General features: G+C 39.1%; 2 protein-coding genes across 5 annotated transcripts in view; one reads left to right on the forward strand and one right to left on the reverse strand.

Moving 5' to 3' along the window:
* The window catches only part of cntln (centlein, centrosomal protein), a 107322-nt gene extending 101376 nt beyond the window's left edge, over positions 1-5946 (reverse strand). For both annotated transcript variants that reach the window (XM_086033555.1, XM_086033554.1), the window contains exons 1-2: positions 5557-5946; positions 1244-1332 (exon numbers count right to left, since the gene is read on the reverse strand). In XM_086033555.1, coding sequence (XP_085889681.1) covers positions 1244-1332; positions 5557-5637 — 170 coding nt within the window. In that variant the 5' untranslated portion in view covers positions 5638-5946. The remainder of the gene's footprint in view (positions 1-1243; positions 1333-5556) is intronic.
* An 11072-nt stretch (positions 5947-17018) lies between these two features.
* bnc2 (basonuclin zinc finger protein 2) overlaps positions 17019-17264 on the forward strand; it is a 197542-nt gene continuing 197296 nt past the window's right edge. For all 3 annotated transcript variants that reach the window (XM_086034330.1, XM_086034331.1, XM_086034337.1), the window contains exon 1: positions 17019-17264. This exon is cut by the window's right edge and continues 282 nt beyond it. The gene's annotated coding sequence lies outside the window, so the exon portion shown is untranslated.

A 17264-nucleotide genomic window follows, 5' to 3' on the forward strand; every position in this document is an offset into this window, starting at 1 on the left:
ACGGGAGGCACCTGTACCAAAGAACTCTCTCGCCGCACTTATATGCAGTGTTTATTTTTTTTACTCTCCTGTTCAGTATCTGCTAACAACTCTCAAACCCTTGATATTGTATGATTCTGTGCGCCCATGGTAATTTACGATATGTCCAAGCTTGTAATTTGCTTCTGTGGCCAAACCACTTGCAAATTATGCATTACCAAGTGTGTCAAGCAGATACCATATATAGGTGACTCATCAGTCAAGCAGATTTGTTATCCACGCAACGTTGTACCACTGCATGATACATGGCTAGAAATGACAAAAATGTTGTTATGCTCTGGAAATGGCAGTATTGCACTCGTCAGACTCTCCACAGTCGCATTGTCTGCCCTCAGTCTCCTCTCAAACGAAATATCGCTCCTTACCTAGGCCAACGGCTATATGCTGAAAAGTACATACATGAGAACCTTGTTCCATGTAGAACGATTGTGTTCAACACTGATCAAGCAACAAATCAGAGAAATCAAGCCACATTCGTATTTGTCACACTTGTTCAACAGGAATAGACTCCGGAATTTTGCAGTAGCTGCAGCGACAAAAGCTGCTAAGGATGTCTAAACCATATCCAAACATCCCCTGATAAAGTGTTTCAACATGCTAGAGGCTAGATGACTTCTCCTTAGAGATGAAAAATGTTAGCTTTCAAAAATAACAACCTGAGAAGTCAAAAGGGTGCATGGTCTGCTATAGAGGCAGCAGTATCTGCGCCAGAAATTCCCGTCCTTGGATCTTTCTGTCCAGGAACATCAACCAAACACAGAAGCCTCCTATATTAGATTACATTTATACACATGGGCATCGTCAGGAAAACTGTACATATTTTATCTTTTGTGAACCTTCCCATGCCACTGATCTTTATGTGGCTTAGCCACTCCGTGAAAAAGGTCATATTCAATCTCAATTTATCCGTTAAAGACGCGTGTTGGCAGGGGTCTTTCAACGGTCCACAACGGGAGCCGTGTAAGAGTGTTTTCATTAAAAAGGTTTCCATGGCTGAACTGCGATGCCGAGGATAACAAGGCTTAGATCCGCATCTGCGGCAAATTCCGTCCTAACCCCAGTAGAACGGCCAAGGTGCCTTACCACCGCCGAGCGACTTTCACGCGTATCTCACCGCACTGGAGAGGTTTAAAAGAAGAAGAAGAAGAAGAAGAAGAAGAAATGTACAGCTGTGAGTTTTTTGACAAAAGATGCATCTACTCACCGCTCAACGACCAGACTCACAGCCTGGGTCAAGTCTGGATGTTCTACTTGGAGTCGTTTCCACAGGGCCCACACAAAGTCTTTCTCAGCCTGGGAAAACAAAGTTAGTTTTAATTGACCTAAAATAGTCATTTTTAATTAGTAATTTCATTTTATTTTTTTAATTGACCTAAAATAGTAATTTTATCTTTCCACAATAGCTTGAAATAGTGGTAATACTGTTTTTTGAACCTGACACGTGCCTGTTATAACGCTCCTTCATAGAATTTATGTCAGGGCTTTAGACTGAGACCAATATAGGCGCCCAGGCACCTTAATTTCTCAACGTTGCACCTTGAAAAAAATAAAGTTGTATCCAAGCCTCCATTTGGTTCAATTTTAAAAAGAACAACATCAACAATATCATTTATCACGGTAGTTTTTTGTGACAGTTTTATTTATGACAGGCCAGAAAACGATTGATAACTTCTTGAATGTTAAGTTAAGGTCTGATATGTTCAAAAGTTTTCACACGCTGACACAAAGCACTTCAAGCACCAATACTTTGGAGTAAGTTACCTGTCTTGTAGAATAGAGATTCAAATAAATTTTGTTAAAAAAAAAAAAAAGTGAATCTAACCGTGGTGTTGTATACAATGCGGTCGAAAATTTGGAAGCACCTAACTTTTGCATTGGAGTACCAATGAAAAAAAATTGGGCACACTAGTGCAACCGGTGCAAAAGGTTAGTCAAGAGCTCTGTATGTATATTTGAATATAGACAAATACTAAGAGTACATTCATGCTATTATTAATTGTGTTACTTTTCAAGTTTAATTTCGGATATCTAACATCACATTACTTAAAGAAAAAAAGAAAAGGGTATTATAGCAAAACACAGCACAAACAATTGGTTTCAAACATTTTTGGCAACAGAAGTATGTATCTTGAAATCAGGAAAATTTGTAGCCTAACATCTGATCCAGCCAGCCAATCTTTAGCTACGTTTGACAATCAGACGTATTTCCAACAAGTATATACAATATACAAATACGTTTGTTGTGACCACATGGAGGGTCTTTGCTAAGTACGTGTTTGAAGGACAGCGCTGGCATCGACTAGAGATTCTCAAACATGGAAACAAGGCGTTAGAAAACAGGTTCATTGATTGTTTAGCCACAGATTTTTCATAGTATATGCAATAGACCACACACTATGTTCAAAAGTCAAATTTGTCACAAAATGGACTTATGTGGCTGTAACTGAACAACCACAATATAAGTAGAGTTTATCTAGGCACAGCAGGAAAGCTTGTTGCTTGAATTTTGACACTTATTAACATTAAGCAACATTTTCCTTTGACTTATCTTCAGTAAGGACAGCAGCAAAACATGTCAGTTTTCTCTCCCTTAAAAAACAAAAATGAAGAGGAATCGCTGATGACATTAGCATACCAGGGAAAAGAGGAGACGATCAATAATTTAAGCCGTCTTGTACAAAATAATTTTTGATCAGCCCGAGTCAGTCATGAGCGCCTCTGAACGCAAGCGTCTGGGATGTGACCTTCTACTCAAGGGGAGCATGCATTGACACTTGTCGTGATGCACTATTTATGACCAGTGAGGGGCTGGCATCCATTTTGATATGGAGCATGCTGTTTCTCCATTAATCAAGCGCTGTCCAGATCTGTTTTTCCCAAAGTAAGCAGCCCAGAAGAAACTCAAAACTGATGACAGAGTGAGTCATCTTCAAGTCCACGAACCCAGCAGGCCCCTGACACATTTCCAATTCAAATTGTCTCTCGAGTTTTTGAAAGCTACATTTCGTTTAATGAGGGACATCTTAAAAAAAAAAAATTAAAAAAATACATTTCTGACATTAAAAGACAGAATTATACCAAATCGACTTGATATAAAATTATCTGATAAATTATGTTCACATCACAAGATAAAAGTCATCCCTCCCACTGGAATCCACTGGTCTCCAATTAGTACATGAATTTTAGCCCCCCATCTCAAAAGTGTCTTATCAATTATTTAGTAAAATGGCAGAGCGGACCTTGATGAGACCATGAGAGGAACATATAAAGTGGAAGGACTGTCAAGTTATGCTATCTGCATGCGTCTGCGTGGAGACGCAGTGGAATGTGCTGGAGATTCTGCATTGCAGCTAAAGTTAAGCAGCAGTGAATAACTTGAAACATGCAGGCCCTTTCGCTGCCATTAGCCGTTAGACAGCCAAGTGTTTGGTCAAGAACCTCATCAGTGCGCACTTAAACATGTGTTGAATGTGCGTTTGATGGCTGGATAAATTATTCATTTTACGTTAAGACACTGAAACACCACGGGCCAAACATAGTGGGGTGAGCCACTGGAATCCAGCCACACATAATAATTCAATTAGCATCAGTCTAGCAGGAGCACTTGCTGGCTGACAGATGGGCGCCTTTATAGTTAATGGCTGTCCCTGAGTACATCTTGCGAGAGACTTAAGACATCACTGATATTCAAATGGCGATATTTAAATGGTACACTATAAAACTAAAGCCCCCCCAATTAGACGGTCCGAAGCTCTGATGTCGCTCTCCAAGATGAGACCACCAAGGATGTTGCGCGTTTCAGGCAGTTTACGTTAGTAGCAGCAGGAAAACCAGCGCGAAGTGGTCAGCATATGTTTTATATGTTTAACATGAGGAAAATGGTCAGAAATGTGCAAATTAGTCTTAAGAAACAATGTAAATAAAGAATCATGATAAAATCGTGATCATGATTTTATTTTTAAAAAATAGTGATATGATATTTTTGCCAGATCGCCCATCCCTACATACATGTATGATTTGCATATGTGCAACACAAAAATATACATGTTGAAATTTCACTTGAAGGATTATCTGTATAATTTTTTTTTTTTCAATAAATCTTTCCACAATGCCAAACAAGAAAGTTTGCTTTTCTGCTTAAAATGTAATTGACTTTCTAATGACGCAGTGATCAATTCCTTGCAATTAAGAAGTAAAATGTTTCACTTGCATCATTTTTTCAGTGCATTCACTTTGCAAGAAGATTGCTCATCAACATGATACCTGTCTCGTGGCTACCTTGTGACATAGGCTATTAGGCCCCACCTGGTGGTGACTATGCATGGGAAACTTCTCTCCATCACAAAGTGAGAGGGGAAGATGTTCAGTGATTTTCAGTGTTGAGTTTGGCAAAGCTGGGCATTCCGTCCCAGGGAAGGAACGGTCCATCATGGACGGACGCCCATTTTGTGGTCGGACGGACGGAGGACGAGAGGTTTTTTAAAAAGGATGGACTAAACATGGACGGAAGTGGGTTTTCATCTGTCCCTCTATTCGTCCATAACCGGGTCAAGTACGAACTGAACGTGTTGTGTTCTTTTAAAAAGCAAGACCACTGGATGTTCTCATCTACGGAGCCTCCTTCATTAAGCCTGCACGATAGTTTTCATGTGCTTCCCAGTAGTCACATTGCACATGCATATTTGGCCCTCTAGTGGTTTAACACATGTAATATCATGGATAATACCACAGGTGTCAAAACACCATTTAGAAACACACCCAGCCTGTCTTGTGTGTGTAATCCGGGGTAGCAATTTTGTTTTGTTAACTAAGTGTTAACGTTTAGTACTTTATCCCTTTGTATACAAACTAAGTCCTTGTGTGGGACATCTTTAGACTGTAAAAACCTCTACCAGTGTGTACATTTAAACGACCCGGAAGTGGAAGTCTTTAAAACGCAATAAACGCAATAGTATTGCATTATTAATCAATCTTAAATATTCTCCTGAAGTCCCCTGACGGAAGCGCTTTAAAGGGACGAGGACGAACGGGTCGGAGGACGATCATTTTTATGACTAAGGACGGAGGGACGAGCACAGAACGGTACCCAGGTTGCGGACGGAGGACGGACAGGCAAAAAAGGGTAACGTACCCAGCTCTGGTGTTTGCGTGTATTTGAATTTATATGCACAAGGCAGAATAGTTTCAGTGCATAAAAATAAACATAGAAACAGACAACTGCAACTTATTCGACAGAAAGTACCAAAGTACTTAAGTAGATAATATATTTTGTTCTTCTGCAATCTGCCTGCGACTCACAGTGACAGGCATGTCACAAATGCTCATCCACTATTTGGCGTGTATCCACTTTTAGTGACGCTGTTGTTTTGTGGTGTAACTTGAGAGTTTGTTAACGTAAAATATGTGCCTTAGCTCAATTTGCAAAAAATAAGTTATGCAAACTGTACATGTACATGTCGTATCATCAACCCAGTGTGTGCAAGTGCAATGTTGGCGACGTACAAAAAAGTAGCGTACCTGGCATTGCACCAACTCCTCCGATAAGCTTCTCACTTGCTCTTCCAATGCCAACATACGAGTTGCGTCTACGGACGACATCGTGGCTCCAGAAATGTAGTTTCACCCTCAACGAGAGCACTTTCCACAATTCTGGTAGAACTGAGTCACCGGCAGCTAAGCCTGCTAAAGCGTTAGCCAGCAGCTAACACGTACTCGCTGGCTTCAAGTCCCTGTCGCTGTTAAAAGTTCAGCCTCGGCTCAAGAGCGTTTTCCAAAGACATCGCATTTGAAACGAGACATTATTAATAATGTCTATTTCGACACTCACGACGGTTGTCAATAGCATCCAAGACGCTTTCTATTTTGGATGTTTGTGGCTTCCTCATTTCAAACCAGCCCGCTGTTGCCCGGCTACGTCATGAGGAGCACGACGTTTTACGACAGTTTAAAGCAACATATGACTTGAGCAAATCAATTACAAATACTGTACTGTCCTGTATATTATAATATTTCCGTATACACTCGTTTTTTTTTTCGTAATATTTTTTTCCTTCCTACCAAAAACACGTGTTTTTAATAAATGCCAATTGTTAAGAATGTCCACTAAGATATAGTTTGTAAGAAAGTCCAAACAGTAGTATAATAAATGTACATTTCATCAATATGTTTTGTGCGCACATGAATTTCTTTCCATTATTATTCAACGATTTTCACCAAAACAAATCTCCTTTTATTCTTTATAGCTTTCAAAGTAGGGTTAGGGTTTCAAAGTAGGGTCACAGTTTATAACAGTGGTCATAAAATTGAGCTAAAAAACTCCACATCAGGATGCGTGACATGAGCAAGTTTCAAAGTAGTACCATTCCCAATCATTCCATGTCATCCCGTATTGTTCCACATGATTCTATATTGTTCAGTGTCATTCAATATTATTTCATATTATTCAATGTCATTCAACAAACCTCAAAATAATTGTTTTTCTTTGAGGAGAAGTGTTGTAAATCAATTACTTCATTTGAGTAGCAACTTTCTTATTTTGAGGAGCACCTTTTTGCAGTTTAATCCCAGGGACCTGAAGCAAGGGTTTATTGAACAAAGTACACTCTATTTTCTTGTCTATATACATTTTCAGAGCAGCAATTTCACACACAAACGTAAATTAAACATATTTCATTTAAGTATTACTGTATGGGTTGTCTGATCTTTTAACAAAGCTAAATTGATTTTAAAAAGTAAGAAAAGATAAGATCTACTTGGTCATGTAATTTTGAGAACATTTATTAAGCAGATTGTACATATTTCATACAATATTAATATACTTCCAAGATTATAGGCCACCCCTCCTGGCTGCTGTACACCTCAATGGAGTTTAATTTATTTCTGGTTTGCAGTTCTGTTTAACAAGTATGATTTTCTCTCCAGACTCCAGAAATGTATTAATTTGCCTGCTATTAAGCTATTAAAAGTTGAATGCAATATGCAAAACTATTTCTTATTTCAAGCCTTGCTAAATCATTCATTCCACATTATTTTATATTCCACATCATTCCATATCTTTTAACATCATTCCATAAACAGTGATTCAGTATCATTCAACATGCTTCCATATTTTTCCATTCAGCATTTGCATGCAATTACTCTAGAAATTGCCTTTCTAATTCGTACTATTATTATCAAAAATGTTTTGAAGAGGAAGTCAACACAAGCATTTTTTTCCCCAAAATATGTTCTATGCAGGCCCACTAGTTGAAACAGGGCATTCTGATTAATATTGCGTTTGTGGAATTTGGCAAAAACCACCCATTTTTAGCCAGCTCTTCCACATTCCATAAACATACATAGTAGGTTCATTGAAGATTCTAATTTGTCCATTACAGTCAATGCAAGTGTGAATGCTTGTTTGTCTATATGTGCCCTGCCATTTACTGGCGACCTGTCTAGGGTGTAATCTGCATCTCGCCCAAAAGTCAGGTGAGAAAAGCTCCTGCTCCTGCTTCAGCTCACCCATGACTCTAATGAGGACAATTGCGATAGGAAATGGATGGATAGACATCTGCTTTGCCAGTTAGACATGACAACTCCATTTAGTGTGGCTAATGTGCTTACTGTCTTAGTGTCAGGGTTCAAGGAAAATGAAGAAATATGACGAATAGCTTCTCTGCAGTCACACAAATGTTGTTTCATCTGCCCCACTCAATGGACTTAGCATGGCTGTTGTTTCTTGACCCAAGAACGAAGCCTGCCATTAGGACGCTCATTTGCGAAAAAACATTTGTGAGGCACTAAATTGCCAGATAATGTGCGACATCTGCCTGCGCCCTCGGTCAGATACATAAACTGACACATGATTTATTTGAACTTTCCCCTTCTCTGTTTTTGGTCACAGGAATAGATTACCGTCACGCATCAATGGAACAGCTGTGTTTCTGGCCATACACAATAACAAATTGGAAAAAGTCTTTTTAACATCAAAATACTTACAAAAAAGAATGAATAAAGTCAGCATCACGTCTATACTATAACTGTCGTTTGAAAGCTTCCACACACTTGCTTGATCTGCACCATCATGTTTTAACTGCACAAGCACCTTGTATTTCCCGCTTTCAAGTGTTTGCAGGTTGTCCTGCTAAGAACATCTTAAAGAAGATAAATGGCAGATCCAAGCAATCTCTCATATTAGCTAGGACACACTTCCTGCATTTAAGTTAAAAAGTATACATTTTCACAGACCCTCCAGCTTTGCCTCTGGCCTGAATGTGTCAGACTGCCATACCTTTCAACCAGAAACCAGTGACATCACCATCACAACCACTGCAATTACAGGTTATCTCCACGGAAATTTTCATTTAGATAAATGCATTTTTCAAATCGAACAAACCCATTGGCAGAACATGCCTATGAATGTTCTCATTCATCCAGGTAATTGTATTCTCGGGGCATTGAACTGATCGCATCAGGACTGTTGACAGCAAAGAGTGGTGAGTCTCTGTCACTGAAAATGCTGAAAAATGATGGCGGTTCACGGCTGGGAAGAACTTCTATATCTTCATTCACATTATGATTAAATGCCATCTCCCTAATTTGGATGCCCGACTTCTTTTGGTACCAGACTCATTTTTAGTAGGGTCGTTTAAGTGTATGTCAGCGCTGGCAGAGATTTTTACGGTCTAAAGATGTCCCACACAAGGACATACCTCGCATGCAAAGGGATAAGGTTAGATACCAGAACAAAGTTGCTATCCACCTTTTTTCTATGCCCAATACATACATTGGATTACACACACAAGAGCGTGTTTCTGGCAGTCAGTGAAATGGCATAATATGTGTTGAACCACTAGAGGGAAGACTACACCTGTGCAATGTTACTGCAGGGGAGGCACATGAAAAGTGTTGTGCACGCAGTTAATTAAGGCGGCTCCGTGGTATCGCAGAAGAGAACAGTGGTCTTTTTATAAGAACTCAACACAACACGTAAGTCAGTGCTCGACCCGGTTAGGGACGAATATGTCGCTGTCATGTGCAAAACACTTATCTCCATTTTTTTCAATGTTCTTATTTTTACGTGAATGGTGTTTCCGCGTTACAGACATTGCATTAACGTGACAATTTACATTTTTTCCAAAATTGGACATAAGTGTTTTTCAGAGGACAGCGACAAATAGAGGAACGGACGAAAACACACTTCCGCCCTTGCTTAGTCCGTTCTTTCTGACTTCTCATCCTCCGTCTGCCCGTCCACGAAATGGGCGTCTATCCGGGACCATCTCTGCCTGTCATACCTGAGCAGTTACTGAAAAGTTTGATTGCTCTGTAGCATTACCATTGGATGTGGATAGCCACAATTGCGATCATGCAAATGCAGCAGCATGAAAACCCCCCAAAGAACCCCACGACAAGCTCCAAGATTGTGCAGACGCAGGCAGGCGGCATAGGGAGGAGAGGCACAAAACACGACACTCCACGGAGAGTTGTACAAAGCACGTCTCCTCCGCCTGCTGCCTCAAGGTACGTGGGGATATTGTCATGCATTAACGGCATCTATGGCTTTGATGCTGAAGAACCTGAGAACTGCGGTAGATGACAAAAGGCACTTCAAATACCAAAGGAACTGTGATTGTGCGATTGCCAGTGGGGATGTCAAGACTCAAAGAGCGTTTAGTAGAACATCATCCCGCTGGGTGGAAATGAGTCACATTCTAGCATGGCTGATGCCTTTATTTGCTAAATGGCTTAGTTCTTCTTCAATTTGATAAGATACGACTGTGTTCAGCCACCACATGGGTGGCATGCTAACGATGCTCATCCATTGACATTTAAACAGTGTTTAACAGTGTGTTTCCAATATGTAATATGTTTCACAGTACTGCACTGTTTTCCAAATGATCAGAGATATGAGGTTTGATTTTCCTTAAAGTGGTACTTTATTCATTTTGAAATTTTCAGCTATACAAAGTTAATATTTTGTCTATAATGAACTTGATAACATAATTAATTTTCGTGTACAATTAATACCTTTCAAAATGCACCTTGCCATTTGCTGCGTAACGGCCAATTACGGCACAGCTTGCGAAAGTCACATGAGCCGTGATTGGTTGCTTCTTGGCAGCTGAGCACCTGTGATGTCATTTTAAATCGACAGCAAGTGGCAAAATGCATTTTTACAACGTATTGCACAAAAAATTAAATAAAAAGTGACAGATGTTTAAAAACAAACAGTTCTCAGTGATTAAATACAAATGTTTTGAACGTAAAAGTTAAATACAACTGAATGGTATTCAGTTATAATTTTGCATACCACTAGAGGGAGCTCAAACCATATTTTAAGAATCTATATTATGTGATTCCCTTGGCGTACTTTTTAATAATATCTACATTAAGTTCTGTAGCCTTTATATAGACAATGAAAATTTGAATATATGGATAGTCTCTGCCTATATCTAATTTGAGGATGCAGTGCAATGCAATGCAATGCAAAGTTGCTGTTTTGAAGGTACACCACCATCCATTTTCATAGATGTTGTCTTAATATGATGCATTTGCTTGACTGACCCTCTTAGCTTCTTCTGAAAAAAACAAAAAAAACAAATATTTGCTCTCTGAGTCGCACATATTTTTTTTCATCAGGATAATCTCGCTTAAGTTTTTTTGAAATGTCTTTTGTTTTCTTTCGTTCCCAAGCAGCACTAGCATGTTTTTTTCCCTTGTACGAAAATTGCCGTTTACTTCTTCTGTGATTTCTTATCTGTTAAATTAATTGTCAAAGCTGTTTGAGATAGATTGCAGTGATCTAAATAGGCATGAGGAAAAAACACTGCAACAAACATGTTCATTTAACTTTAATCCTACATGCATAAAAATTAAAAAACAAATATCAGTTACTGTCTTTGAAACGTTACCGGGTATATTGCAATATTATAGTTTCTGAACTAGATTTCAAAATTATTTATTACAAAAAAGTCCTTCATTCCATTGAACTTGATCACCTTACCATTTTGCTCGCTTTGCGGCCAGAAGACATCAACACTGGTTTACCAAACTTGCCACGAACACTACTCTCTTGTACTACTGCTGTCATGTGCACATCTGGAAGCATCTGATGATTTTCCTTCACAAGCCCACTTTGTCATGTCTTTACCACAGGCCCAGCGAAGTGGCATCGACCCTTGTTTAACTGCTCACCTTCTGATCTTCACACGAGAGCCATCGTAGAAGATGAATTGACCCACTTTAAGGCCACCTCCTCAAGGCAGACACAGCATGTATATACTGTACAGTGCAATACATATGTGTCACTGACGCATCCACGGTCCCATGGAACTCACCAATCTGGATAACTCAGAAAGTGTGGGAACGCGATCTGAGCATTTCCCCAGGGATCTTGTCCTTTTCTTGCTCAAAGGGTAAATTGCACTGTTGAGGCTGTGTTTAAAGTTCTTATTTCCCCGGAGGAGAGAAGAAAAGACCAAGGACTTGGGACATTGATTGCCCAATGTAAAGGTTGCCCTCCTGAAAAACGGCATTGGGATGAGCAAAGTATTCCCAACACCTGTGTCTCCCTCTTTGTTAGTTTGGAGAGATGAACGACATTCACATTTCGGCTGATTTTACACTGCAGCCCTCCTTGACCAATTCTGGTTTGTTTGCTATTTTTACACGCAGTCTTTTGTGGTGGCGACCTTTAGTCGCTCTTGTTTTTTATTTATCGACCAGTGTTAATTACTCTGTCTTATGTGCTTCCTTTTTCAAAATTTTCTCACTTCCTTACTATTCGCCACATTTCGCCGATCATTACACACGTATTAGATTATTTTTTAAGACAGCTCTCAGCTGTCTTACAGCCTCACTGAAATGAACTGATTAAAAGGGGGTGGTCCTTTTTTGTGAAAATGATTCATGCTATCGTTGCTCCTTCTACTGTTGGTCCGAATCCGAGTATCACTTTCATTACAATGGCTTTGTGTTTACGATAAAGCGAGTGACTACTTCTAACCCAGAGCTTGAAGATTTGAACTCATAGAGGCAGCACTTAGTCACCAAACGTTGGAATTACTCTTTTCAATTAATTTAATGGATCTATGTTTGTGGTGCACACAGAGAATCTCCTCTCTCAAGTTGTCAACTTCGCCAAACATTCAGCTATGTACCAGTTAGCAAAAGCTAACGCTGATGACTCTGTTTGCTAATGCTAATATGTGCTAACAAAACAGGGCAGTTGTGCGTCGTGTATTTCTTGGTAATGGTGTCACTTCTTCCACCTTCAATTGTATACAAGTACAAGGCTTTAAATAATATTATTTCTTTGCAGAGCAGTTCTGCAAATCAATACCTTCATTTGAGGAGCAACTATATACTTTTGTGGACCCTACCTTGTGCGGTTACAGCCAGACATTTGTGAATAGTGTATATGATCACCCAGGCCCTTATTTGTGATGTTAAACGCGTTAGCCGTGTAAATTCGTTTTGCATTACGCATGGCTTCTCCATCTTTTCTCCTCAACCCTTCTTTAAGTATCATAATTGTCAGAAATATAGCTTATCGGTCTTTGGTCTTTCACTTGTATAGCACTTTTCCACGAAATAAGGAACTCAAAGCACTTCACACCCTACCCGTGGTAGATGACCTGAGGCCAGCGAAGCTTTTTGGGACCGTCTCAGTGGTTCTTCTTCTTCTTCTTCTACTTTCTTTTGATGATTGCCTCAGTGGTTGATTCTCAGTTTTGCTATTCAATGCGTTTTGATGAGGCCATTTTGCGCCTCATCAAAGTTTGCCTTACAAACCACGATGCAAAACCGCTTGGAGAATATGGGATATGTCCCCTTTGAAAGTTAATCATAATAAGGCATCAGATTTATACAGTGCTTTTCTGGACAACCGTACACTCAAAGTGCTCACAATGGATACATTATTCATGCGCTCACGCATTCACAATCTGGTGGTGGTAAACTACGTATGTAGCCACAGCTGCCCCGGGGCAGGCTGGCAGAAGCGTGGCTGCCAGCGTGCACCTACATCCCCTCCGACCACCACCAAACATTCCCACCCAGCCGTACACCCGTGTGAGTGGCACTGGAAGCAAGGTGGGTGAAGTGTCTTGCCTAAGGTCACAACGACACATAACTCAGAACAGAGCTGGATTAGAAAAGCCAACCCTCCAGTTACTGGACGACCCACCCCATCTCTGAGCCACGACCACCCCTTTGAAAGTTATCTTCGTTGCATACGTTTACATCAGAAAATACTGCGATTATAATGGCGGTGTTGTTTATATCTAGACTATCTGAGGAACTGTCAAGCTGCTAAAGCGACCTTTCCAGACTTTTTACTGCATGTGTTGCTGTCGCGAGTGACCGGAACTTAATGAAGACATGAACCTCAGAGGGTTTGACTCCTGACAGGGGCACTAGCTGATGGCTGTCCCAGGAGGTGGCAGGTTCAATAGCTCATTATCATTACCATCATTTAGACCTGCTTCTTGAATAATGAATGGTGGGGGACTTGTCACAGCAACAAATACACACACATTGTATGCACACTTACTGGCTAACTACCTCAGCTCACCATTAAAAGAGGCCAAAAGCAGCACATAAGGATTGATTGTTATTATGACAGAGTTATGATTTTAAAATGATCTTCCCATGAAATCGTGGTTTCAGAGCATTTTTTGTTCCATGTGTAAATGAGGTAATCTGATGGCTACTCTGATAAATAACAAGAAAGACAGGCTGTTTTTTTTATTGTCTGAAACTAGAGGATTTCACTATTCCAGAGTCAGTTCGAAAGAAAAACATGAGCCATTTTAATCAGAGCTATCATCTTGCCCTGAAACTAACCCTGACTTATAAATATAGCATTGAAAGTTCTTATTTTGACTGTTTGGATGAAATCATATTTATCCCACAGACATTAGACATCAGTTAATGGTTGTCAATTAAAAGAGCAGTTTGTTTGTATGGAAACACACAAAAGTGTGGTTTGTTTCTGTGTTTTACAGAATTTTACAGGAAAAAATTATTTGATGTCAAGGGTTTTTCTTCAAGACAAAAAAATAATTTTATGAGAATAAAGGTGTTTAAAAATATATGTTCTATTATTTACAACGTGTATGGGGTAATGAGGTTCTTTCCATTTCAAAATATAGTCATTTATTTTAAAGATCACTCCCTCCAAAAAAAGATGATTCATACGTATGACTTGATGATACATGATTCAATGTATTTTAAAGTGGAACGATTCGATTTGGTTTGATTCGATGCATTCTCATCTTTTAAATTAAAACTGATTTTCCGATTCAAAGCATTTTTTATTAAAATTACAATCCTAATATATAACCCTGTGTGTGTGTGTGTTGTGATTTATATGATCAAATTGTGATTATTTTTCTTTTAAAATTGTAATTTCATTCATCTATGTTCTTCTGCTTATCAGGTGTTGGTTCACGGGAGCAGCAGATAAAGCAGGGAAGCCAAGACTTCAAAAATAAATAAATAAGAAAAAAAAAAAAAGTAGTATCACTAGTATGTATATAAAGCAAATATGAAAAATGTAAAAATCTAGTCAGAATTCATGAGAGAAAAAAAAGAATGCTATAAGAAATAGTCACAATTTCATTCGTATCATTTGTATTTAGAAGCTACAGTTTCATGGGAATAAAATTATATGACGCAAGTCATAATTTTGAGAATACATTTATAATTTAATTTTTAATGTTATGTAATGTTTATAAGTACTAATGAGAATGTGCGAAAAAGTTGTACTTTTAAAAGAGTAAAGTCTTCATCTGAGAAAAAAGTAGAACACTGCTATTTGTGAGTAAATGATGCCCCACAAAAAGGTTTATAATTGGCTTTACAGTAGATGGCACACATGACGGCAAAGCAGTACTTTTGCATACTATAAATGGAGCTCCTCAACTCAAGTCAATGTAGTTCCTTGACACCAAGATGCCACAAGATGGTGGCAAAGCAATAATTTTACTGATTTGGCCTGAACACAAAATATCACATTTACGGGAATAATAATAAGGATAGGTTTGGGGAGTTGCTGTTCACTGTAACCAAAATTGCAAGTCATTTTATCTGAGTCGAGAAAAAAATATTTTAAGAGAATAATGTCTCAATTTTATGAAAATATAAGTAGTTGGAAGACATAGTTAGATTACAACATCAAACTAAAGTCTTAAAGTTTACAAAAAGCACACTGTATGTATGTAAAATAAACTAATTGTAAAATTATCCCCAGAGGGAAAATTCAGGAATTACAGCATCCTATTATCATTTCAGAAAAATGTCCTAATTATACAAGCATGCAGACATAATATATTGTATCAGACACAATGTAGAATTTTATGTAGGCTGGAGGGAATGCTATAATTCAGTGTCTGACAGAGCATTGTTATCCTTGTGTTGAATCTCTCCAGATAGTGCAGATGTACCTAATAGTGTGGCCTGTGAGTTTACTTCCACACTATATTGTACATGTGGGCTTTTGGCTCCTATATGACTGTGTAATATCTCGTTTAATTAGCAAAGCCAAGCCCTCGGACTAACAGGCATATGGTCTTCACTCTCCCACGGCCTCAGCCAAGCTATGAATATGCATAGCGTGGGACCTCGGTAGCTTGTTATCCGCCAATGAATTCAACACAAGCCTACTCCCAGACCTATTATTTACCCCTTGACCAAACATGCAAGTGGCGCTTCCGGACGCTTGACTTGGTTGGAACGGCCACCTTGGGATTCAGCTGCCTGTATGTATACACCTTTTTCCAGCCACTTAAGACAGCCTCCCTTAAATTGATACCTCCCTTATAGCATCAGGCAACACATTGGAACTTTGTTGCTAACCAAAACAGCAGAACTGAAGGAAGTAGACTTTGTTCCTGCATGTTGTAAAAGATGATCTAGTGTTGTATGGCGATGGTGCCTCACCAGATGTTGCTGTTTTATATATTTATGATTTTTTTTAAATTAATACAGAGCAGCGTTTAATAGTTTAACCCCTGTTTAACAGGCTTTCTTGCTGTGGTATCCAAGGCAAATTCATTTTCACGGTGTAGGCATATACTGTCGCTAGCTATATAACTGCACACTGTAGTGGTAGAGATGGCCCCTAGTAATATTAACTAAATAAGTACCTCTCAGTTTTGGTGGATAACCACTGATGCGAATGAAGGCAAGAAAGTAACCGCTCGCCATTTTGGCCTGTGCCCAAAAAAATCCAGAAAAGAGAAATTGTGAAAAACTGTTTAATGCCAAGCTATAGCTCTATTTAGAAACAAGTCTGTATTCACTTTACAGGGTCTTTAATAAAGTACTTTCATAATAAAATGCATTTTGGTGAACTTTTCTATTAAGCCTCTCCTATTGCAGTGCCTCACCAGACACCAGGGGGGAAAAAATTAACAGGGATGAAAAGAAAGGAGAGAGAAGGAGATAATGAGACAAATGATCAGCATCATATTGTTCAATTAGGTGATCAAAAATGTTTATAAAAATCAAGCTAACTGATGCACTTTAATTTTTTTCTGTTGAAGTTAGTGCTTTGTCGTAAATTAATCTACATTTCTTGTTTTCATTCGTGTTAATGTTATGCATACAGAGGCGCACTTTTTCTATGGACAAATTGTACAGTATATTTAAAGAGATTTTTATTTATTGAGAAGCACTGAATCTGTATACTTTTGCAACATCTTGTCCTTGAAAATATGCCCCCACCCCGCCCGTAGGATGCCTGCATCCAAAAAGTTTGAGAGGAGAATTACACAATGTTAGGCGCACTTCTTGTGCGATCAATACTACAACAAAAATGTGAACTTTAAAAAAAAAAAAATATATATATATATATTAATGTGGTCATGAAATAACGTGTATTGCAGTTGAGAGCTGTTTCTAATGATTTGACCCACGCGTTGAAGGAAAGTGTTTCATTTTTCTCTCGTTGTTGTTGCACAAAGACGCCACACTTCTTCCGTGACATCAACTCATCAAACAAGCAAGTAAGTCACACACGCAGCGCAAAGAAGGTTGGAGACAGAACACCTTCCCTGCAGGGCTGTGCAGACGGACAGCCATCCAGGGGAGTGCGTGTGCGTGGGGGCCGGGGAGGCGTTTTTCTTTTCTCTCCTAGCTTTTCCACAAGGTAGGACAGTCACTTTTCAGCTTGTCGGCTTGTCTCGTTTGAAGACAAACTAAGAAGAGGGGAAAAAAAGACGGAGCAAAAGAAGGCG

Source organism: Filicampus tigris, chromosome 6 (genome assembly GCF_054856515.1).
Source record: "Filicampus tigris isolate MCC_2025a chromosome 6, RoL_Ftig_1.0, whole genome shotgun sequence".
Lineage (NCBI taxonomy): Eukaryota > Metazoa > Chordata > Actinopteri > Syngnathiformes > Syngnathidae > Filicampus > Filicampus tigris.